This window comes from Pungitius pungitius, chromosome 20 (assembly GCF_949316345.1).
Source record: "Pungitius pungitius chromosome 20, fPunPun2.1, whole genome shotgun sequence".
Taxonomy (NCBI): Eukaryota; Metazoa; Chordata; class Actinopteri; order Perciformes; family Gasterosteidae; genus Pungitius; species Pungitius pungitius.
This window is the reverse complement of record NC_084919.1, coordinates 10,715,284-10,739,285: the sequence shown is the minus strand read 5'-3', so window position 1 is coordinate 10,739,285 and position 24,002 is coordinate 10,715,284. Positions and strand designations below refer to the sequence as shown.

Below are 24,002 nucleotides of genomic sequence, written 5' to 3'. Positions count from 1 at the left end.
TTAATTCCTTATAAAGCATCAAAGTGGATTGATTGATTTCCATTTAATAAAATGAATAACGTTGAAACAATAGGGAAGACAGAATTTGGCAGAATGAATGTTACGAATGAGACAAACAGTTACCATCAAAGTAGATTCCCATATAATTTGAAACAAAATGTACACATTTAAATATCAGTACACACTGATAACTCGCACATTTACTGTGGTAAAATAATGGTTAGTTATCTACAAAAAAGTAATCTTACATGAGGTGTGGTTGACATTAACTAAAGGCAAAGCCTTTTTAAGGGCTGACGAGTACCACTGCGTGTTTGAGAGTAAGAGTTGTGTGTTTTTTGTGGCTTCAGAGTGAGCCACATGAAGTTGGACAAATTCACTTAAGTGATGTCACTTGAGTTAAGTGTGCTGGGACCGAGTTAGAAAGTGAGTTGACCAGATCTCTGAGGCCTGACAAGTTGCATTCTGGGTGATGTGGGCAGCTGGTTTGGAAGAACAATGAAATAAAAAAAGATGGAAGAAGAAAACATCTCTGGTCCACGGTGATCCGATGTCAGAGGAGTAAGATGTTTTAACGGTGGAGTACACTGTTCAAGGGGGTGGGACCATAAGTTCAAACCACAAAGAAAGCTGAAGAATCCTCCAGCTGGACGGGGCCATGGGGAAAATCAGGCAAGTGTTCTGAACGCAGCTTCTTTGCCCCATCAGGCCCTGTGAGTCAATGCAAGATGTCATCATCTCTCAGAAAACTCTTCATTGTTGTTCTCCTGAAAAGCTGAGTTGTTGTTTCCTGAGTTCTGCAAGAAGGATCTGAGCACTATCACTGCCGTCCAAAGACGCATCACAGAGTGGAGTTCAGGAACTCAAGAAGTTCTGCTCGATTTTTATCGCGCTGTAACACAAACAAAAAAAGAGAAGCAAATAACTATTCTATTCACACACTATATAGATTACCTACTTGAAATAAAACATGTGAGATTACCTGTTTGTCCTTTTTTGACTTCTTTACTTTCATTTTTATCTTCTTCCCTGAAATCATGCTGTACTTGCCCTTCTTCTTGTCCTTCAAGTACTGAAAGAAAACAGTTACCAGTGCACAATAAATTCTTTGACTAAATGACATAGCCGGAGATTACAAATGTAAGTATGTATGTGCGTATCATACTTGCACTGGTTGTGGGCAAGCAAAATAACTTCAATGTTGTACAATGGTCAACATAACAAACAAATTAAATTGCTTCGAGATAATAAACAAAACAGTTCTCAGGTTGTTTGATGTCATTTGGAGCATAATCGCGTACAACTTATTGCACTAGACTTGATTTTAGAGGTGGCAGTGGCACTCAATGAATGGAAGTCAATCATGACAATGTAATGTAGAATGCATGTTTTAAGAGTACATATTTCTGGTAACTCAGTGGTTGAATGGGACCTAATGGGCAGTCACCTTGGAGATTTGTACAGGTCCCGAGTTTTCCTCTCCCCCTTTTGCTTTCTTGTCCTTTTTACGTTTGTGTCGTTTTTCCTTCTTAACTTTCTGCTGAAAGAAACAAAAAGATGTTTAACGTTTTTTATTTACGTTGCATTACTGAACAATTTACTCTTACTGAAAATATATGTCAATTATGCACGAGATAAAATTAACAACAGAATTACTTTTTTGGGTTTCTCCTTTTTCCTTTTTTTAGACTGCTTTCTGGGTTTACTGTGAGAGTCTACAAACAAAACACATGAGACAATATATTGATATTTGTACTAATATGATGCATAACATGTGGCTGAACACAGCACAACATTCATTAACAACTTAACGCTGATGAAAACTGAAAAGTGTTTTTTAATGCCAAAGATTCGTGGTTCTCAACTGGTCTGGCTCCGGGACCCACCATCACCCCTTAATGACAAGCCGCGACCCAAATCGAGGAACATTTTCAACTTCTCAAATGTATTCAAAATTAAATTCATAAGCTGAATTTTATATTGAGGATGTTTAATTATCCTAAAAACCCAATGTCTCCCCCATATCAGAATGGTTTGACCCAACCTGGCACACGCTGATGAAAACATGGAGAGACGAGCCGCAAAAAAACGAGACTCCGCTGCATTCAAAAAGTCCCTTCAAAATAAAATCACAGGAGGAAGTTTTTTGTGATTTTTTTTTTAATTCTAATTTTTATTTTCACATGCAGAGGCCCGCGACCCATTAAAAACGGGTCCCTCACCAGTTGAGAATCACTGGTATAGCAGACTATAAAGTTACACTTACCGCTACTGCTAGAGCTACTCCGACTGTTGCTGGATGAGTCTGACGAGCCCGACGAAGAAGATGACGATGAGGATGAAGATGATGACGATGACCTAGAAGAGGACGACGAGGAAGACCTACTACGACTGCGTTTCCGTTTTGTTTTTTCTCGACCTGAATGAACAGAAGACAGAAATATAAAGATAAGCTTTTGACAATGCCATGTTTCTTATTATTAAGAAACAAGAAAACGGTAACTAACGGTCTAATGTTAAAAAGAACTGCAGATTTTGGGGTTGAACTACCCACTATCCCCTGATGCATGACACAGTGCTCTTTAGGGAGCCATTCTCCCTGGGTTCCACCATAAAAAATACTTTGTTAGAAGCAAAGAGAGTGACTTAAAGAAGACAAAAATAAAATACGAGAGAAAGACGAAAGCGGTAACAGGTAAGGTTACATGCACACAACATTTCACTTGAGACCGTAGTGGGAAAGGCAACAGCAATAACACAGTGACTGTAAAGTCACACCTGTCAGGTTTTTTTGTCATGACTGTGAGTTTGACGTGTCAGAGGTACAAGCGGTCTTGCCTGTGCTGCTCGATCTCTTCCTTTCATCTGTTCTGGAGCTGGAGCTGGAGCTGGACACCCTGGACTCCGCTTTCGTGGACTAACGTTAAAAACAAAAACAAATATTTATACCACAGGTTTTGGAGTACGACAGTTTTTCATTGAAATCTGATCTGCGCTCCGGGGAAGATATCGCTAACATTAACCTTAACTAACCTGAAGTTACAACTAGCAAAATGTGCCAAACCTTTCAAAGCAAGGGAACCATTGCAAATAATCGTGGCTTTCCGAAGGACAGTTCTGATAACAAACCCAGAAAATATTGACGCTTACCTTAATTGTCCTTTCACTTGAGCTTAATAAGGCTACGTCTACTAAGCTAAAGCTAAAATGCGCTTTAAGCTATTCACGTTAAATGAGCTAAGGCTGGTGAAAGAAGTTCTGTACTCACCATGGCGATAGCAGTACACCGTTACCCTATCATCTATAAACACTGACACGTTAACGGCGGAAAGAAGAGAAAGATATATATTTATTCGCAAGTATCTCTGGCAAAGTAGCGTTAGCCAGCACTCTTGGGAGACATTTTGTATCCCACAATGCACCACTGAAGCTACGTTCATAACAACGGCGCTAAATCCGACGTCCGTCCGCCAGTTGGCGCAGCAGCATCGAGGTGATCCGTCGCCGCTTGAAGACTGTAATGTAAAGATGGGATTTTTTCCAGTTCAGGCTGTTTTTAGTCTCTAACAAGCCCCTATGTAACTGCAAACCACCTGGGAAGAAGTTCGATTAGTCAATGTTGTCAGCTGTTCTCATTTTCCGCAGAGTAACGTGACGTTACAGTCGATTCATATTATATAACGTGTTACGTGAATAACAAACAAACATGAACTCGGTCTAATACCGCAACTTTGAAATAAATATAACATTCGTTGTACTTATGTTCAGGATTTGTTAGAACTGCTTTGGAGAGAGGGAGAATTCAGTTGTCATTTAATAGACCATGACCATTCTAACTAATATAACGTCAACTGGGGTGGGCTAAAAGCTAACATCAGCATGCTAATCATGACCATGTGACCATCTCAGTTTAATACGTTAACGTTAGAATGCTGCGTTTGATCAATAGTCGAGCCTGACCCAAAGGTGCGTAATACATCGATATTTTACTCTTTAAAAATTGATAATCGTGCATTGACCAATGTTAGCATTTTAATAAACATAATTTTAGGAAAACATTTTTCATTAAGATCTTTGTAAATTTGCAGTATTGTGACCACAACGTTCTGCATTTATGAGATTAAAGAAAGAAAGATAAAGAAAAATTGTATATGTTAACCTACATCTTCACGACTTCAAACACATATTTCTACTTTATAGTTACATATGCTTCATGATGCATAAGCAAATGCTTGTAGACACATTCGGGAAAAATTCAATTTTGCCCTGGTAGTGGTGCTAGAGGTAAATTCAGAGGTATAATAAATAAAGGTTATACTGTATTATTTCAGGAAATTAATTCCAAAAAACACAGCAATACTGTTATTGTACAAAACCATATTTATTATGACAGTATTAGTAAATGATACAAATATGAGCACATCCCGCTGTATAAAAATACAAAATCTTGGTGTGTTCTGCACATAATAAAACATTCGACAAACCAAAATATTGATTCCTGTGTGTAGTCAGTTTCATCTAGTCCTGCAGCTTAAACAAAAAAAAAGTGGCCTTCATCACTCAGACACAATGCAGCTTAAAATGATATTCTGAAGTAAGCAAAGGTCGCTCTCCAAACCTATGATATTACGATAAGATTTGTTGAATGTGCCTACGTTCTAAATGAGCTAAACTAAAGTAAAAGAACCCAACAGTAACTAGCTTTAGAGAATAGAGGCAGGGAATAACGTTACAATGAAAATGGTATAAAATGTTTGTAACTTTTGCATATTCTCCAATGCTAGCCCTTATATGGGCCAGTATGTAGGTTTCTGTTGAATTCCTTTAGGCATCTGAAAAATATTCGGTACCAGCTGCTTTTCATTTTTATTGTAGATTGCTGGGCTTCAATAAAACTGACCATGTCATTTGATGTAAATGCTAAAGTATATGTACATGTAAGAATATACGTGGGCTACCAATTGAAAGCAGACAATCTTAATGCTAAACGCATTCATCCTCCTTGCATTAAAGAAATGGTTCAGCAGCCCTCGGACAGAAAGAAAATTATTTTAAGCAGTAGTAGATAAGCAATGCCAAAGTTCATTAGTTACAACATATCATGCGACTGTCCGTGCCCAAGTCAGAGCTGGTTTCACACAGCCAGACTCTGACTCCTTGCAGAAGAACCGGGCTCCATGCGAGGGGATCAAAGCAGGTCGTACGCCTCTCTTTGACCTAAGCTTCAGCCCAAAAACAAGCGTGAGGTTTGTGGAATTATAATACATTGTATGAAGAAAAACACTAACTATACTAATATCTTGAAACATGCTTTAATGCTTCATTTTATTATACAAACATGAAGGAAAAGCTTGTGGGAATAGTTGCATCTACTGCTGTAGGTATCTTTGCTCACAAAACAGTTTCAATATTAACTTGTTTTGGGCAGTAGAGCAAATCGTCTAGTGGGGAGGGGGAAAGTACATTAATATAATTGAGGAAATGTTATGGGCAGACATAGTGGGCCAGATTATTAGTCTTTTACTTTCTAGTTTTCCAGCTGAATGGACGGTGAGCAGATAATTAAGGCTCTGCTTTGTTCTTTGAGTGATCGGCGTGAGCCAAGCTCTCCTCGTGCTCCTCCTCCTCCTCAGGAACCTGGAAAACATATTGTCCAAATTATTTTCTCTAGCATGATGAAAGAGACCAAAATGAGATATGGATGAACTTCCCATGGAGAATGAACAATTATGGGCTTGCCAAACAAGCTTTAACAACAGAGTTGCAACGTACACAAAATGATAATCTAATAAAATCTTGCTTGTAATGATGCGTTGAGCCACATTTCGTCTCATACAATCCCAAAACAAATATAATAACTAAAAGAAAATACCGGGCTACCGTTTCTATTACTTTGTTATGCTCATTCTTCAGAAACTAGAGATAATATTTATGAGAAATGGGATTTCTCACCTCCCAGTATATTGAGTCATCATAGCAGTTCTGGTCTGGAGGCTGTCCCCAGAACGGCAACTTCATTATGAAACCTGGAGGGAGGACAAATACATTGTTTTATTGCTCAGGCCTTTTCAAAAGAATGCAATCTTTGATTGGTAAGGAAGTCCATTTCCACTGAGTGACAAACTCTGTCCTTAGTTATTCGTCTCATGCCTCATCTCCACCCACCTGTAATAGCACCTCCAACCAAAGCGAACCCGAGGGATGAAGCCAAGGCAGCAGCTTGCATGGCAGCATTACCTCTAAGAGGAGGGAGGAGGGAAAACGGGAACGTTAGAGCGGAAATTGAACTAAAGCATAACATCAATTCAGAGCTACAGAAATGTGCGTGTCTTGTTTTCTATGTGACGATTCAATAGGATCATTTTTTATCTTTCAATGGAATTGTGTACGCACACAGAAACGAACACATAGTCAGATGTAATGTATGTGGAGATAAGGATGAGGTCCTTACCCCGCTTTCTTCCCCAAGGCCACAGCCACAATACCAGCCAACCCTCCCAGGATGCCCGGCATGCCGTGCAGATTGTGGACGCCACAGGTGTCCTGGATGCCCAGCTTGGATGCCAGGATGGGCTGCAGAAGAGAAAAAAGGCCCCTTGTTGCAACCTAATAGTGTCTTTTCTAAAAGGTGAAGTATACATTCACTTTGTAAAGACGGCTGACACATTTTTGTGGCATGATTATTTGTCGTTGATTTACTTTTTTCATTGTTGATCCAAAAATACATTAACAAATTTTCAATCACAGCTTCCCACATCCCAAGGTGACTTTTTATTTTTGTTTTTTATTTTTTATCATTTTTTATCATTAAATTTATATATTTTTTAATGGAAAAAGACAAATTGATTAATTAACCAATATACATCATTAATCTAAAATCCGCCATTTTTATTTTCCACCTTTGCTTGACTTTGCACTTACAGTAAGGTACTTGAAGCCCACAGTAGAGATGATGCCGGCCACAAATCCAATCAGCATGGCCCCATAAGGCCCAATGTCCATGTCGGCACATGTTCCCACGGCAACGCCACCGGCCAGGGTGGCGTTCTGGATGTGCACCTGTAATATACAGTCATATGTAAATCACTGTATAACTGAATTACTTTCTTTGTAAATGATTTTGAACTAGTGCTATTAGATTTCTGACCATGTCCAGTTTTCCTTTGTGCTCCACGAGACTGGAGATGGCGTAGGCGGAGAGCACACAGGCTGCCAGGGAGAGGTAGGTGTTGATCACAGCTGTGAGCTGAGTTAACCCCGGATCAGCTATGGCCGAGTTAAAACTGGGCCAGAACATCCACAAGAAGACGGTTCCTGTAATAGAGGGTGAGAAGTCCTAAATGTCTCATTCCTGTCAATCACACTGAACCGGATCCTGCTGCATGTTTATTTGCGTCCACTAGGTGACAGAAGTCGCTCATGTTCAGGCGAACAAATATATTGCATTAGTTTGAAGTGCAACGGGCCCCCACCTATCATGGCAAACAGATCAGAGTGGTAAACGGATCCCTCGTTGTCATGTCCGTTGCTCAAACCCGGTCGGTAAAGTACCCGAGCCACAGCCAGGCCGAAGTAGGCTCCAAATGCATGAATAATCATGGATGCACCCACGTCGTTAGCCTGTGAAAGAAAAGGGCATGCAGTTTATTACACTGAATCTTCCTGGTTGTAATGCAAAAATGAACAGTTGGTTCGCTCATTGTGCGCTTACTTCAAAGAACGTGACCACCAGGTGTTCATTGATGGAGAAGAGGGTGATCTCCAGGAGGGTCATGATGAGGAGTTGCACAGGGCTGGTTTTACCCAGAACAGCGCCGAAGGAAATCAGGACTGTTGCTGTGCTGAAGTCCGCGTTGATTATTCTGCAGGGTTGAGAAGAAATTAGAAATGACAGACCAGCACAGTTGTTGCAACACTCATTGTTTACTGAACCTAAAGTGATCTGTTGGAGCTATTCGGGTGTTGATGTCTGTTCCAACTGCACACATCACTGAGAACCAACACATGCAGAGGAAGACATTCATACTTGAAGATGGTAACTTTGATCTTGCCGTCTTCGAGGTGCCACAGACCCTGCGTGAGAAGGCCCCACTGCAGGCCGAAGGCAGCCAGGAGCAAGTTGAAGCCAACGCTGCTGAACCCATATCTCTTCAGGAATGTCATCAGGAACCCGAAGCCGATGAAGATCATGACGTGGACATCCTGGAACACTGGAGACAACAGAAGGGAGGTCAGTGCTGCTGCTGATTCGAAGGCGGTGCTTTGTTTTCAGGGGGCCACTTTCAATTATATGAAACACTTCCAGGTATTATTTTTGTCACTTTCACTCTGCCTTTTATCATAAACTACACTTTGCAGGAGACTGGTCTTCTTTTGACTTTGAAGTTGCAATGATCGACTGAGCCGTTGCTAGACTTCCCTCCAGTCATTTCCCTCCCCAGGGCTGTATTGTCAGCCCCGGTCGGTCAGCTGGAAAATCAATTCAATCACACTGTGAATGGGATTCTGGGAAAATGCTTCTGCTGTTCCAGTTTCTATTAAGTGCGTATGATCTTAATGAACTTAGCTGAAATCCCCTGAGGCCGGCGAGGTTTAGCACACCCTTATCTATTAGCCCGTGTCAACAGGCGGACAAAAACAGCAGAGTTTTGGAATTCATTTCAACGTCAGTTCATGGTGTTTTCACCGTATTTTCAGCAACAAGTAACAGTAAAGGAGGTGAGCTCTTGAAGAGGAGCCAGCATCGCCATCCTGACAGGAAGTGGAGATTCCTGTTTGTATGCCTTTACACATGATATATCGAGGCCCATTTGTGGAAAATACATGGAGGTGGAGGCTGACAAACAATGAGCTTCATTTCCTGTTGTGTGGACAGGTCTCTGGGGTTGGGCGATGTCTGCACATCATGACATTGACCCCGGTGAGAATTCCAGATGGACAATATTGTCGCCAAAGATGCTACAATTGCAATACTCGTTAGTGTTTTACTGGGTTTCTTTAAGTGCTCCAGAAACAAAACCCCTGTTTTGCTCAAACAGCTGTTTCACTGTAGGCTGCTTTAATCATTAACCCCTCAGATAAAAAGCTCTAATCTTCGTCATAGCGGTTACCGGGCTGCTCCATATTAGAAATATTCTTTATTGATGTTACAGCTACTTGAATCCCAAACAGTCTTCTCATCGGTCTGTTATCAGAGATGATTGAAGGCAAATCTCATCTTGTCAACCTTACTTTTACATTCTCCAAGCCTGATAAACTAATCAATTGCCTTGCAAGCACAGTCAGAATTTGCTTGACAGGACATGGGTTCACATAAGGGAAATTCACTCCGTTCTGTGAATATAAATTTTAAGAAATTAAACCAAGGCACTAGGACAACACAGACTTTTATATACACAAATAGATAGGAACGATAAAAAAATCATTAATAATGTAAATCAAATAATAATTTGTGTCAATAATCATCTGCAAAACATGTGGTCAGCGTTTTTAACAGTGATCGTCAGCAGCGGATCACATCCACACAGTGTTTGCCCCTTCAACTTGTACTTTGACCCTCCTCCCCAACACAGGCTTTGCTTCTCATGTAGTAGGAGTATTACAGTGAGCAGTAGATTGAGGATGGGGAGGAGGTACAGCTGGAAAGCTGCCACAGTGTCTGGCACCACGCCCAGATGTTCGCTCACGCTCAGTAAGTTTCTCAAGAACTGTGTGAGCCGATTCGATAAAGAGAGAATCCCCTCAGGAGCGACTGCCGTGCAGTTTGTAGAGGAGGGATGCGACCAGTGCTGAAACCACAAGTGCTGGAGCAGCAGATTCCTCTCTCACAATCCTCGGTCTCTGATGTTTTAAATCTGCAAATAAACTCGTCATTAAGATGAAGTGATTTTTTTTTTACAATATCCTTTATTATAAATACCTGGAGTACTTTGTCATGCCATTCATCCAGAGTTCAACCTCACTACATGATTGATTTCAGCCACGGCAGTTTAAATTAAATCCAGATCAGTCCTCCCTTTGATCCTCTAAATACAGATGTCTGGTCTGCAGATCTCTGCATCTCGGCAACGCAAGTCTCCACGTTATCCAAACGCTTGCCAAAGCCTGCTTATTGGTACCTCAATTAGATGTTTGGATTTGTTTTTCACTTCTATTTGCTGAAGGAGTTCAAGTTTCTCTGTGCTCACTTTAAATGTATTATACCACAACTAGTTTGGAAGCAAGTCGTGGTCCAATCTGGAAAGAAAAGTGAAAACTACACTGATGATGAACTTTTTCACCGAAGGGGAAGAAGTTCTGTGTCAAGAAGTCAAACTTCACCACACAATATCGGAACATTGATGTATGGATTGGAAGGTGTATATCCGGAATGTTGTAACTGCAGCGTCAACATTTTAGTAGGAAAAACCGTATTAGACTCAAAGCAGAGGATAATTACATGACACACTTTCCTGGGGAGGACACTCACTCAATGTGATCAAAAAGTAATGAAGAGACCAAAATAATGAAAGACATTCTGATGGGCCATTCTGAGCCTTCATGATGAACCAATGAGCTAATCTCTTCGGGGCACACCTGCCCCACCCAATAAGTGAACAGACACTCAACAGCCGGGACGTCTTCATACAGATACGTTCTCAAGGTCAACTACAGAAGCCACTTAATGCTCAATAAATACCGTAATTAAAAATAGTTAACATCTGCTATTATTTCCTGTTATCTGTTTGTTTGACACATTGATTTATAACACATGTGACCTGCACTCTATGAGACCCGACACTTTCCCCTGCAGGATCCTCAGCTGCATGTGTATGAATAGACTTCGTGAGAGATGGGAATGTGTCCCCATGACTCCTCTTATTGCAATCAGCAGACCTCTGGACAGGCCTCCAAAAATCTTCTATTCCTGTTAGCAAATAATTGGAGAATTTCACCCGTAAAACAGAATTAACATTCTTTCAATGAAAGAAAGGCGTCCCTTTTCGGTTCAGTCATAACCTCAGTTATAAGTCACTTATAGTCACTATAAAAACCAATGCTTGGAAATATGGGGAATTTGTATATTTCTCTCTTTTTCAATCTTTTAAAAAATGTCTTGCAATTGTGTCATGTTCTACTTAAAAATCAGACCTGGCAATATCAAAGCCACAACAAAGGCAATGTGATTATACCAGCTGATAAAAATATGTTATCGTCTTTAAGAGAATTCTGGAGATGAAATATAGCGGAGCATCCCTCTTTCAGCAGCCCCGAGCACACTTACTGGGGTAGAGATCCATGGGCCTCGCCTCTTCATGGTGGGTCTCGTTGCCGTGTGAGTCGTGCCCGTGACTTTTTTTCCCATCATCATAGGTCACAAACACCGCAAACAGGATGATGGTGGTAATCTCCAAAGCCAAGGCTATAATGGGGAACTTCATCCTCATGTTGGTGGCGAAAGCAGGCATCTTGAGACCGGCTATGCTTCACCCGCACAGTCTCCCTAATCTGTTGTTTTTAGTGGGTAAAGCTGTGAAGGGGGGAGAGAATAGACGTGTGTCTGGTTTTAAACTGAGGCAGGTTTGGTGGTGACCAATGAAAGGGCAGAACACTGAGGCCTCCTGAGTGGGGAACACCCCCCTCATGGACTTTGCTCATGGGGACGGGTTTCCTCTCAGAGCGTCAGTGGACAAAGTAAAAAACAACTGTAATGACATAAGAGAAATAGTTAGTGACTCCTCCTTCCAACTAATGTTTTTGTTTGTTGTCTTATGTGTTGGGACTGGTGAGTTTGTTTCATGTTACACATCAGAAAAATAATATGATATTTCAAATGTCTCTATTTACTATATATTTTCATATATTTCAGTTTTTGAGATTCCTCTTTTGTCTGCACTAGTGATCACTGTTCCTCTTTCTGAGTGAACTTCTTTTACTGCACCTGCTGTTTCAGATACATTACTAAGAGAAGTAATACATTGCCAGTACAAGTCCTGCATGTTCTGTTTTTCCACAGAAGTAGCAGCAGAAAAGTATGTAAAGTACTGGTATGGACCCAATATAACTAATCCATATATGTAAAAAGATCACAACGGTGATAAATATACAATAAACAACTTTTAAACAAAGTTTTGTCATGCAGTACAAACAGCAGCAGGATAATATGTACAGTGACCATCTGTCACTCAAATTTACAGTGAAAAACTGTCAAATTAAGATGGTAAGAGATGGAATTTAATAGAAATGAGTTAAATTTAGTTTTCTCACTGTAAATTTAACTTAACTAATTAAACTTAACTAATCAAAAACAGTTGTTTGTTTTACGTTTAAACATTTTTTTTGTCATTTGTGTTTTATGTGGTGGAAAAATTCTGCCCTCTATTGAGTCTTTAAGAACTGAAACGTAGAATACCGTAAAACAGAACTTCTCTTTAAACTAAATCTTGCAATCAGATTGCAATCAGTTGTACACAGTCACAAATTCGCACAGTTATAAAGAGAGAGATCAATATCCTTAGGGAATAATATATTAAGTACTTGTTATCCAATCGTTAAGAAGAAGAGGACCTGTAGGCAGTCAGCAGCATAGTCTGTCACACAATACGTTATGAAACGGTCCTATTTCATAACAACATCAAATACTTGAAATTAATCATTTTCTATTTAACAAAGAGTTAGATATGTAGAGGTATGTAAGTGTAACCATGGTTTGAAAATGCGTTACTGTTCATATGTTATTAAATAGGTTGTCACATTTTCCCTGTTTAACCAGTGATCATCTGTTTTAATGAAGTAAGTTAGGAGTAAGCAGAAAACCTATGATTTATCGAAGTAGCTCCATCACTGGAACCAGAAGTTCTGTCCGGTCTGCCACCACATCTTCATCCTCTTCATCCATACACCACCAAGAGAACCTTCACATCGGACGTCACAGTGCGCCTGGAGTCCTTTTGACTTGACATTGGTTGTGCACAGAAGGGTGGTAGGGCATTTATTTTGGACAATACTCCTTCTTTTATGTTTTTCCCGATTTAACTCATTCCTGAGAGCTCAGAGGTTTTCTTTATTTTTTGTTTTTCTATATTTTTGTACCCAGGAATTTACTGCATTGATCGCTCCATGACGTATAGGGTGGGGGGGGGGGGGGGGGGGGGCATCAGTCCCTGTAACTCACACAGAAATCATGCAACACAGTAAAATGGCACAACACAATAATCACCGCAAACCAAAAAAAACACACATCATTCCATTCCTAATAGGCATATAAACATAAGTCCCATATTCAAAGAGTCAAAGATTATTGGTATTGTTGTCACTCCTATTATTATTGATACTATTGCTGTAGAGTGGATTATGCCATTCCAAAGCAACACAAAGCACCGTCCATCCCACCTGTCTTCCATCAAGTCTGGACCCAATCACCTCTGTCGAGGCGCATTACAGGTAAGCGGTGGAATAGTTATGTGTAACAAATAATCCTCAGGTGTATATATAGGACTCCCTTATTCAAATGCAATTAAACTCAAGAACAGAACATGGCTACTGTTTTTTTTACTGTATTTTATTTTGGTTTATTTTGCAACAGTTATGTAAGTATTTCAAAAAATGTATTTTTATTTTTTAGAAACGATAGACGGCGAAGACTGGAAGCCCACTGTGCAACCTCTTCTAATTGGCTCGCAGGCTCTGATGCGGTGAGTGAGGTGACAATCTGAGCGCCTCTCAGCAAATCCCCTCCGTGCAAATGTCCTTCATTTTGGATCCGAGGACTTTTTTAAATAAACATGGATTGTTAATCAGTGCCAGCAACACCATTTGTGTTTGTCTTGGCGTGGAGTGCCTCACACCCTTTTGGGAAATTACTTGCAAGTGTTGAGGGATCTCAAATCCACCGCACTACCGCTAGAAGTAATCCACACTTGTAACATTTGGCAGACAGTGGAGGCTTTTCATTGGGCAGCACCCTGTTGCTGCTGTTGTCTTTACAAATGAGCTAATCGGCAAACTTGCAGAGCACAAAGGATGTGGTCAGACTGCTACAGTCATTCATTCATGACGGTCACAGATACTTCCTCATTTTCTTTCTCTTCCTCTAAATCCTTTTCAAAATAAAATTTCAGTCCACTCATTACTCCCACATGTAACAGTCATGTAATTATTTTTGCCTCCTGAGTAGTTAATATCCTGGGAATGTGTTTTTTACAATGGTTTAGCTCTGATGTGCAATTATTAGACCAATTATTATGTCTGTAGTTTAGCAATCAACTGCAAGAGTGTTGACTGAGAGCATGAGAGCGGTCTGTATAGGCAGGACTGTTCAATGGCAGTAAGTCCCACGTTTCTCAGCAGAATGTCCCAGAGGTGCCAGGGCTCTAAGGTCGTTGCTTTTACGTATCGTGACCTCCCTAAGAGGCATGAATGAGTACTGATTTGGGTAACACGCTTTCATCTCCTAGTGTACAGGAATCCCTGCGGGATCGACAATAGGTTTTTATATATATATACTTGTCTTCTTTTGTGGAATAAGATGAGACTCATTAATGCGCCATGTACAGGCAGGAGACGGTATGCTATATTCACACTGCAGGCTAAAGAGGCTGAAATACAATGATTCTTTTTTTCATAAGGTTATGAACAACACAAATCAAATAGAATCGTATATATTTTTCGATACAGGTCTGATGTTTTACTGTATGTTCATCTTGGAATCCATGCAACTTTTAATTTCTCTGACCAAAAATATTAGCAATTGCTCACCTAAAAGCCAAAATCTGATACACACCATATTTAAAAAAACAACGTATAAACAGTCATACAAAACGAATATGATCTCGGCATCAAATCAGAGTTCAGGGACAAGAGACCTGCAGTAATAATACACAGTAGCATCTCTAAAACTCACAATGTACCTCATATTTTGTTGTTTAATTTGAGCACATCCGATTAACTAAAATGTATTATGAGTATCCCACTAAACGTGTATGGCCCTTTGTGCTTACTAAGAGCCTGTGTCCACTTAGAACATTCTTCTGGCAGAAAAGCTGTGGAGCACTTTCAACCCCATCATTTCAACAGAGCTGTAACCTAGCGCTTTTTTCTATGTTTCTATGACCACTATATTCTGACCACATATCCCTAACGACCTTTAATGGTTGACTAGTGTTGGGGGAAAATTGATTAATATCATGCGCACTATGAGTTTCTCATTAACTTAGTGACCTCTCCCTTAACTCGGTGTACTCTCTCTTTTTAAAGTTAGGGAGAAGGAACAATCTGTACCCTTTCAGCTGAATTGAGTCATTTGACTTCGGATTGTATTGATGATTTCTGTATTCTTTATGATTTTTCTATATTCTAGTTAGTAATACATAATCACAAACAAGTTTAAGATCCACACATAGCCACCACAACTAGCATTGCTTCTGTGCATTTAAGTGACAAGATGAGAACTTTTTCCACTTGAAACGGTGGAGGATAAAGACATCCCCTCTGTCCTCATTGAGAACAATTTTAACGCTATGATAAAGGCGCTATGTGTACATGGGCCCCATGAACTAAACAGGGCCAACTCCAACCCCTTTGCAGCAACCTGTCCGTTAACAGTAAGCGACGCCGTGTAAGTATTTACTGAAGGAATAAATATTAATAGTAATTGGTGTCATGTATTTGGAGGCCAACAATAGAAGTCTGTATTGCAAGTTTTAAGCAAGGTAATCTACGCAAATGGACATCACTTTTCAGATTTTCAAGCATAAATGCAACCATCTACCTAATCCATGGTCCAATAAATCTGTTTTAGTCAGTGATGTTTGGTGCAATGAGGTTTAGTGCCACATTTTGAGAGTACTTTTTTTAGCATTTAACTTTATAAACTCTTGACTCACTCAAATCATGAGAGGGGTATATATCGTGATTTTTTTTTAATCAACAAAATATTAACTATCTTGAGCAAACTTATTTCAGGCATCGAATTAAAAACCCATTAAAAAAGCAAATCAATGACTCGAGACCAGGGAACGCGAAGTGTTATTCTATTGCCTTCTCTGTTTTGACCCTGAGGCTGACTTCCTAAATGTGTGACGTCAAATTCTTGCTTCACTAGACTTTTTGGGCAATTTCATCAAACAATCCCTATTATTTTTACTCAAAATAAATGTGTTGGCTTGTTTAGTTTACGGAATGTGAGAACATTAAACTCTTTGAACATTAAAGCCACAAAGCAGAGAAAAAACACACATCTAAACAGCTCAATCAGTTTTAATCTCGCCTCCCTGTGAACTTTAAGAAAGCATTCCAGAAAAACCATTAAGCGATTTATCTCGGCTCACTCACCGTAGAGAGCTGAGATAAAACGCTTAATGGTTCAAATATGTGCCATAAACCACAGATTTGTGGAAAATAAACAAGCCATCTGGCCGAAATGAGCTCCATCCTTTTGTCCGGGGTGCAACATGGATGACTGCTCGGACCTCTCCGATGTCCTGGCTGCTTCCAAACCCCTCGGACTGTGTAGTTGATACTTGTTCACCGCGTCCGTCAATGACAGATTGAGTGTGACGGCAGTGGAAAGATGACCCGGTGAGTGTAAGGGATCATCAAGCAAAAGAGCAGGAGGATGGAAGCCTGCTTTTGTTCGCTTTAGTTAAGTTGGCCACATGTAAAGGTCAAACGGAGGTTAAAAATATCTGTTTCTACTCATCTCTTTTTAGGGGGGCACCACCTTGCAGCTGATATTTTTGCACGGGCCATTCCTCTGTGTGGTTTTTTGCTCAGTTCTATCACGTGCAAAGGTCCACTCCACATGCATGGTTAGTATCGCGTGCCCCACCCACCAAAAGTATTCACTCCTTGACACTTGGAATGAGGACCAGCAATGTCCTCACAAGGAGTCCTGCATGTACACTACGCGTTACCGGCCCCTGCGCTCCCATGAAGCTACTTACTCACGTCTTGTTCGGTACCCAGGGGATCAACATTACATTCCTTGGCCGGAATCTTCCATAAGGAGATATGTATGTGGCTGATTGGAAACAGGCCAGGTGGCGTGACAGAGAAAAGCCAGGGTCCTTTTTCCTCATTAATTGTAACTGTAACCGGTTCCTACATAACTGTGCATGAACCTCAGAGAGCTTTGCACGAGCAATAGCTTAAATAATCCAGACTGATTTATGAGGCCTCATAAATACATGCAGCAGAGATGCACGAGTGAGTTGACCGGGAGTCAAAGTGACGGCGTGGAGAAGCTTTAATGTCCTCCACGGAGCCAGTGTGTCCACTGGGAAAACTTTTTAAAAATACCGCGTGTTTTGACTAAGATTCATCTAAAATGATTACAACGAACCCAAATTAGCTGGGGGTTATTTTAGCCTGATAACTGCACGTCATGAACAGAGCCCTTACCAATGGCTTCTTTCCAGAGAAGACCAGAAGTATTGACCTAAACATATGTCGCCTCTCACTGGGGTTCAACATGAACTGATGTCATGGCAGTGTCTAGGTGAAAGGCCGTTACACAAGCGAGCGCTAAATTTTCCTTTAGGCGGAGCATGTTTTACATTTCCAGCTGCAGAATTCCCTTCGACGCTGTTCTTTGAGCTTCCATGTGCTGAAATTCCCTTGGGGACGAATGTTAAGAGTTGATAATGGAGGTGAGGACAAAGGAGCTGGTCTCTTCTTTTTTTCTGCAGAAAAACTTTTAGTAAAGTCCAAAAACGACACGTGGGTCTCGTCAGGAAAAGCGATGGCGTCACTAAGAATCACATATTAACATCTGTTCAAGATACTTTTGGTCTTAATCAGCACGTTTTGTTGTGAGACATTTGTGCAATGTGGCATTTTAGAAAGAAAAAAGCAAGTGATTAATCATCTGACAAGCATGAGGTCCTCATTATGCAACTATAAAACTTTTTTACTTTTTGATTTTGAAAGTTTTGACTCCATGTATTTCACAGGAGTCTTTGATACAGAGGGTAAAAACTTTGCATCTCTATATTTGGATGCATCTGTGAGCAGAATTAAAGGGCTAGATGTATAAAGAACTAGGTGCTCTTGTAAACTATTATGTGCCCTTATGGGTTTTCTCATAAATACACTTTGTATGAAAATGAATGCTGATGAGATGGCATAAAAGAAAGAAGTTTACCTGCAACTTTTACAGCTGTGTCAGTTTTGTGTAATGCTAATTTTGTGGGTGTTACTAGGTTGCTTGCTAGCATCAATCTTGCCTACAACGCTCCGGTTGGCCAAAATAGCCGTCAGTGAACACAACACCTCGGGCAGCGACCAGGCCAGGAACTGCCCTCTCAAGTCCAGGACCACATTCCAGATCCATCTGGTTTGCAGTTATTGAGAAATCTTCCTCTGAGCCGAAGGGACACACCGCCCTCCCGATGAGTCATCACCAGAGGAGCCAAAGAAATATCACTACTAGAGACATATAGCCCAATAATTTAGGCCTCCGCGTTTAACTGCCAGCACCCCAGATGCATTGTGGGGATGTGGACTGGAATGGAGAGGATGCATAGAGCGCATGGACACTCTTGCACCCCACCCCCTCAAATCACCCCACCCCTCGTTTCCTGCGACTGGGGCCCTCAGCCCGGAACAGTTGCACACCCTGATAAGCCTGCTCGAAGGGAAGCCTATGCATTCTGGTAATCAGCACGCTAGATGCGAGCAATCAAGAATAATTACGAGCTCCCATCATGTTTATGTAGGGGCCCTTTCATGCTGCTTAAGTGAACTCCATAGCATTGGGTTAAGAGGGCCCGCCTTCCGCTAGAGTTTGTTCAGGTAACGGCCGGATGGACTGTAATGTAACGTTTTATAACTACGGCTCTGTCAGTCCAACGTCAAATCTAACGGTTTCTCTGACGCCAGCACCTGCTTGCCTGAAAGGCTTTCACAAACAACCGCAGATGCTGATGTTTTGGGAAAAAAAAAAAAAGGCTGAGAGCCCTTGAATGTTTAACAGGTGTTTGGCCGATGGGCCGGAATGCATATTGAGTAACCGCGGGCCGTGGAGCAGGGATCAGTCAAAACCGAGTGCGGACAGAGGAGCGTGAGTACAGTATGAATTCTGTTCCAACACATGTGCAGAATTGGATCCAGACCTTCCAGTTATGTCTTTTTACCGTGACAGGAGGAAGATTTGCAGTAACTGACCCCCTGATGCCCTGCTTTTTTTCAAAGAGGTGTGGTTGTTCCCCCGAAGGTTACCGGATTAAATCCTAGAGGGTTAGATATTTAACTCTCGGCAGGACGGCAACACAGTTTGAGCATTTAGAAAATATTTCAAGAGAGTAGATTCCTTTAATTGTAGTTAGAATAAGTTAATAGTTTGATGGCATTTGCTAGTTTCCTGTGTAAGTTCGGCTCCATGAAGACATATTACGTCTACAAATACATTTCAACCCATGCTTACTGTATATGGATGCAATATGCAGGGGGAGGGGGTTAGTTTGGTTATTTTGTAGTGCCTTGGGACTTCTTCCTTTTGCTTGCACGCAGAGATAAATCTTTGCTTTACTTTCTAGTTTCCTCAATTACGAAGATAACACAAGCGAGTTGTGGCCCATGGCCCCCGCGAGTAAGAAATGTACGATAACACCCATTAACATTTCTTCTGCCTGAGAAAGTGACAATAAAAGGTCTTGAAAGAGTTGGACTTTAACTCGTATGTAACTCTGACGCCACATTTTCCTCTTCCTCAGTTTTGAATGTGAAGCTGATAGCATGCTCAGCTCAGTGAGCACAACATCTGTTCGTTGTTTTTTTATTTTTATTTTTTTTTCTTCCCACAGTGTTTTCAAACCCTCTCAAGGCTCGAAGGAGTTGCCTGTCAGATTGTTGTTGGATGCAAGCTTTGGCTTCCTCACTGGTACATCCTGATGCCATGTTGTAATTGCTTTATCTAGCGCAGGCTTCGTTAAGTGACGCCTAATTGGGGGGCCTTTGCCGCACCCTTTCCTACTGTGGCTCCATGTGGCAATCAACCTGCCAGCGTTATCGCCACATCTGCATAAAAAACTAAAATGATTAGACCACAACCCAGGACTTCCCATAGAAGTAGGGAAACGAGGGAGGAGGGATGCGGTTAAAAGGCAACCCGAAAACAAAACCAAAAAACATCCTGACCTAAAGGACATGGATGGAGTGGGCTTTCAGTACACAGGATGCAGAGAGAGTGTGGCGGGTTGAGGCATGTCGGCAAAGTAGAAAAAAGGTTGTCACGCAAGCGACGGAGTAGACCACACAGCAGGGAGGAGCTTGGTGTAAATGTTAAGGATTAATGACTGCAGTATTTAAAACATTTACATATTGCAAAAGTGCTTGGCATCCAGGAGCAGCAGCAGCAGCAGCAGCCCAGCCGGGCAGGATTCTGCTGCGTGATGAACTCCCATTTGGGAAATATTGGTTTAAAGGAGTTTACTAATTGTGTCATGAATATCCAGCAGCCACATGAAACAGAATACTTATTAAATGTGTCTTTTGTGGGACGATCCAGCTGTTTTAAAAAGATTCTCTCACATGTTACTTATCGTAGGAGGCATGTTAATTACGTGAGAGCCGGACACAGATGTACAGTTTAGGGTCTGTTTACTATACATGGGAAACCATATGTTTGTTCTCTCCTCTTTTTCTCCTGACAGTTTAACACTTGAAGCCGTATTCGTGGTAGAAACACCATAAATTTGGAGGGGCATGGTTAACTTCAAATGTTAAGAGTCCTGTCAGGGCTGTGCAAACAGCTTCACGTGATAATATTTGCAATTTTCTTTGAAGGTATGTGTTTGTATATGTGTGTTTGCATGCGATGTTGGTTTAAGTTCACGGTTAAGGTCACAGCGAGGCCTGTTGGAACCCTGTACGACGAGCATCTATTCCAACCACATGTGCAGTTTTATTTTTAACATGTAATGCTACGTGGATACATAAATTTTTTTGTGCCCTACTTTTTAAACTATTTCTTACTTTTAGTTTTGCAGTGCGTTGAAATGCGAGCAACAGAAATAAGTAAAAACAGGGCGTCATCAGACGTTTATCCCGAACCGGTGCTGCATGGTGCATCGTACCGTTCTAACTTGAGGCTGTAATCCTTGAGGTCATTGAGAATTTGCAAATACTAAAAGCCTTTCAGTCAAATGTGTTTATTTGCTGCAGGTTTAGCATATAAATGTTACCTTTTGTATTTTCAAGTTTAAATGATTGCAATTAGTTGATAGTTCAAATATCAAAGCGCCATGCACACTTAACTCTGCTTTAATGACATAGTTTGCTGGAGGGCCTTTGCACAGCCGACCGGAGCAGATCCGCAAATATAATTGAACAGAGCTGCAAATCAAGTTTGAAGTCAGATTTTAATCATTACATATTGAAAGATTTCTGTTTAATGGGTGGACCTGGTCATGCAGCTACTGAAAGTTTGCTTGAAATGGCTCAAGGACTTGAAAGGGGCTTCATGAATGCAGGTCCATTTACCATTTACTTTGCAAACCATTTTAGTTTGAAACTAGATACTAAATATCCTAAGAACTTTACACACAAACAACCCAGTGCTGAACTTTAACCTCTCAACTATCTCCCCTCTCATGTCACATAACTGCTGTGCCGCGAATGCTTCGGGTGCCACTGAGATAATGAAGTGAGTGATTGACCCTTGCATGACCAATCCATTCCTGAGTGAAGCTCATGGATTTGGACCCTGCATCTGTTGGACACGGCTAATTGCAAACAGACTCACCAGGATGAGAAAAAAGGAATGTCCTCCGTGTCTTCTGTATAAATGTCAGGGCCGACAAACGTCTGTGTTAGATTACTGTGGCAGGAGTGATAAGCACATGTAAAGACCCATGGGGCTTATTTATTATCGAGGAAAAAGCATGGAGGAAAAAAAAACAGCCAGAGAACAGCGCTCCGGAGTAAATCATGTTCTCTCATGCCATATTATGTCAGGTCAGCGCGCCTTCCTCTTGGGATCATCCACCGGATTGGATACACAGTTCATGTATTTCTCCCCATATATCAAGTTTCAAAGTGCTCATGTAAGAATAAGGAATGTGAAAGTTGATAGTGAAATTTGACAAGGTACAGGAAGCGAATATAAAAAAAAAACCTCTCTCCCTCTGAGGATATGTGAAAAGAGCAAAAATGAGATTGAGAGCGGTGTGATGTCATTGAAGTTGCATTATGTCAAACAATTGGGTTATTCAGGTGTGTAAGAATGTATCATGGTGCAATATGTTGAGATCCAAAAAGTGGTACTGTAACAGTAATGAAGTTCCCTAAAGTCACACTACAATTACAAAAGAATTCTGAACATGACACTTCACCGTGCTCTGGGTTGTGAACTAACACGGGTAGATGTTAGTTGGGTAGATGAAGTGTTCAGGCTTTCTCCACTAACATTTTATATTTTGCTGGTGAATCCGAAGTCATCATGATGCTCAAATGGGATCCTGTAAAATGTAGCTTTTGGTGAAACTTTTAACATAACAATGTAAATGGGTCAATTTGAGAACTCTTGATGGTTTGCACATCATGTCAATTGAAATTATTTTAGGGACCATGGTGAAAATAAAAAAATGAGTAAATCAATTAATGAGTCCTGTATTGTGAATACAAAACGTATCTATATCCTTACAATGCTCATTTCTGATTGGATGTTTATTCAAAAAGCCAAACAACTTATTGATTTGTTCTCTTTCTTCACAGTTGTGATTGTGTGTGATGGGATGTCTTGCACTACATTTTGTTCAATGTGCTCTTGCTGGGAAACCATTGAGCGAGAAGGGTGACCCATGTGCTGACGGTTGACACAATCCAGACCTGTTTTATTGAGTCTTTGGCCACTGGGTGAACTCTCCAAACAAAGACCTCACTAGAGCTCACGAAAGCCCCGCACTGTCTCCATTGCTTCCATAGGTTAGGATAATATTGTGAAGTATGTGGTTACTTGAGAACCACATATAGATCAGAAGTTAAAGTTTGTCACGGCAACCCCCCTCCCCCCCCCCCCCCCCCCCTGTGTATTTGTGGTGATAGCTGAAGAGGAGCCTGACAGAAGGTTGTGTTGCATCTCAAAGCACCATAAGTGAAATACGGATGGAGAAGGACAAAGAACTCATGCAGACTTGTAGGTCTATTCAAACTTTGAGGGGGTTTTATTCATAAATGAGATGCGAAAAACAGAATCATGCAAAAGTCCCAATATGCCTCTCGGCACAAAAGTGAGTCAGATGACGGCGGTTCAGCGGACGTTTGATGGAGCCACACAATGCTCTTCTTCACTAGTGTCAATACGCTTTAGAATGTCCCTCAGCAGAATGGGAGTCATCTGACAGTAGTTCAGTGAATCCTTTTTTCCTCTGCAGGTGGCAGTTGGGTGCAAAGTAGATTTAACACACATCACGTCCCCCGGAGTCGACACAAACCATGTGAAAAATCAAAGAGAGCTCAGTGCGGAATATTATTTCTGGATCCAACCTTATCACCAGACAAGAACATTAACATTGGGGAATTCCAATACTAATTTATATCAATGTGTTCAACATGAGGGTCTGGATGGAGAGGAATTGGTTATAACTGGTTATAACATTAGGACAAAGAACAAGGCGGGTGGAAAAAACTAAATAAAGGTATTTTTTACAATCGAAATCCCACACTGGAAACTCATTAAAGGGTTATTTAAATAAATAAATGTTCATATTACATATTACTTTACACATCAAACATATTTCCTTCAGGAATTTGCTTCACTGCTCCCGGAGCATTTTGGTCAGACTAAAATGGAGTGAGCCCTTCTTTTTTTTTTTTGTCGGCTTCCTTTTTCAAATCCAAAGGGATTGTGATGTGTGGAGATAACAGCCCCGACTAAATGAGCTGTCTTCAGTCAGGACAAACTGATGGCACTGATCCCCCAGTGTCTTCCTGCCTTTGAGAATGTTTCTCTTTTCTCTTTCCCCCTCGTTCCTCTTTTTCGCCGCTTTTATCTCCTTCTATTCTTAACACTATCAAAATACATT

General features: G+C 40.9%; 2 protein-coding genes across 3 annotated transcripts; both read right to left on the bottom strand.

The window, feature by feature from the left end:
• Positions 1–444: 444 nt before the first annotated feature.
• si:ch211-22i13.2 (uncharacterized protein LOC553945 homolog) lies at positions 445–3,856 on the bottom strand. 2 transcript variants are annotated; one of them, XM_037448887.2, is made up of 7 exons: positions 3,269–3,856; positions 2,839–2,917; positions 2,267–2,419; positions 1,657–1,715; positions 1,448–1,537; positions 983–1,072; positions 445–892 (listed from the first exon to the last, which is right to left on the bottom strand). In XM_037448887.2, the coding sequence occupies exons 1-7, from the start codon at positions 3,269–3,271 to the stop codon at positions 842–844; spliced, it is 525 nt and encodes a 174-aa protein (XP_037304784.1). In that variant the 5' UTR covers positions 3,272–3,856; the 3' UTR covers positions 445–841. The 2 variants fall into 2 exon arrangements, with proteins under 2 accessions (XP_037304784.1, XP_037304783.1); XM_037448886.2 differs by having other exon boundaries at positions 1,448–1,540; positions 3,269–3,742.
• A 504-nt stretch (positions 3,857–4,360) lies between these two features.
• rhag (Rh associated glycoprotein) lies at positions 4,361–11,591 on the bottom strand. Its single transcript, XM_037448884.2, has 10 exons — positions 11,264–11,591; positions 8,027–8,210; positions 7,712–7,862; positions 7,473–7,620; positions 7,148–7,314; positions 6,922–7,059; positions 6,452–6,573; positions 6,166–6,239; positions 5,953–6,026; positions 4,361–5,637 (listed from the first exon to the last, which is right to left on the bottom strand). The coding sequence occupies exons 1-10, from the start codon at positions 11,445–11,447 to the stop codon at positions 5,563–5,565; spliced, it is 1,317 nt and encodes a 438-aa protein (XP_037304781.2). The 5' UTR covers positions 11,448–11,591; the 3' UTR covers positions 4,361–5,562.
• Positions 11,592–24,002: the final 12,411 nt, after the last annotated feature.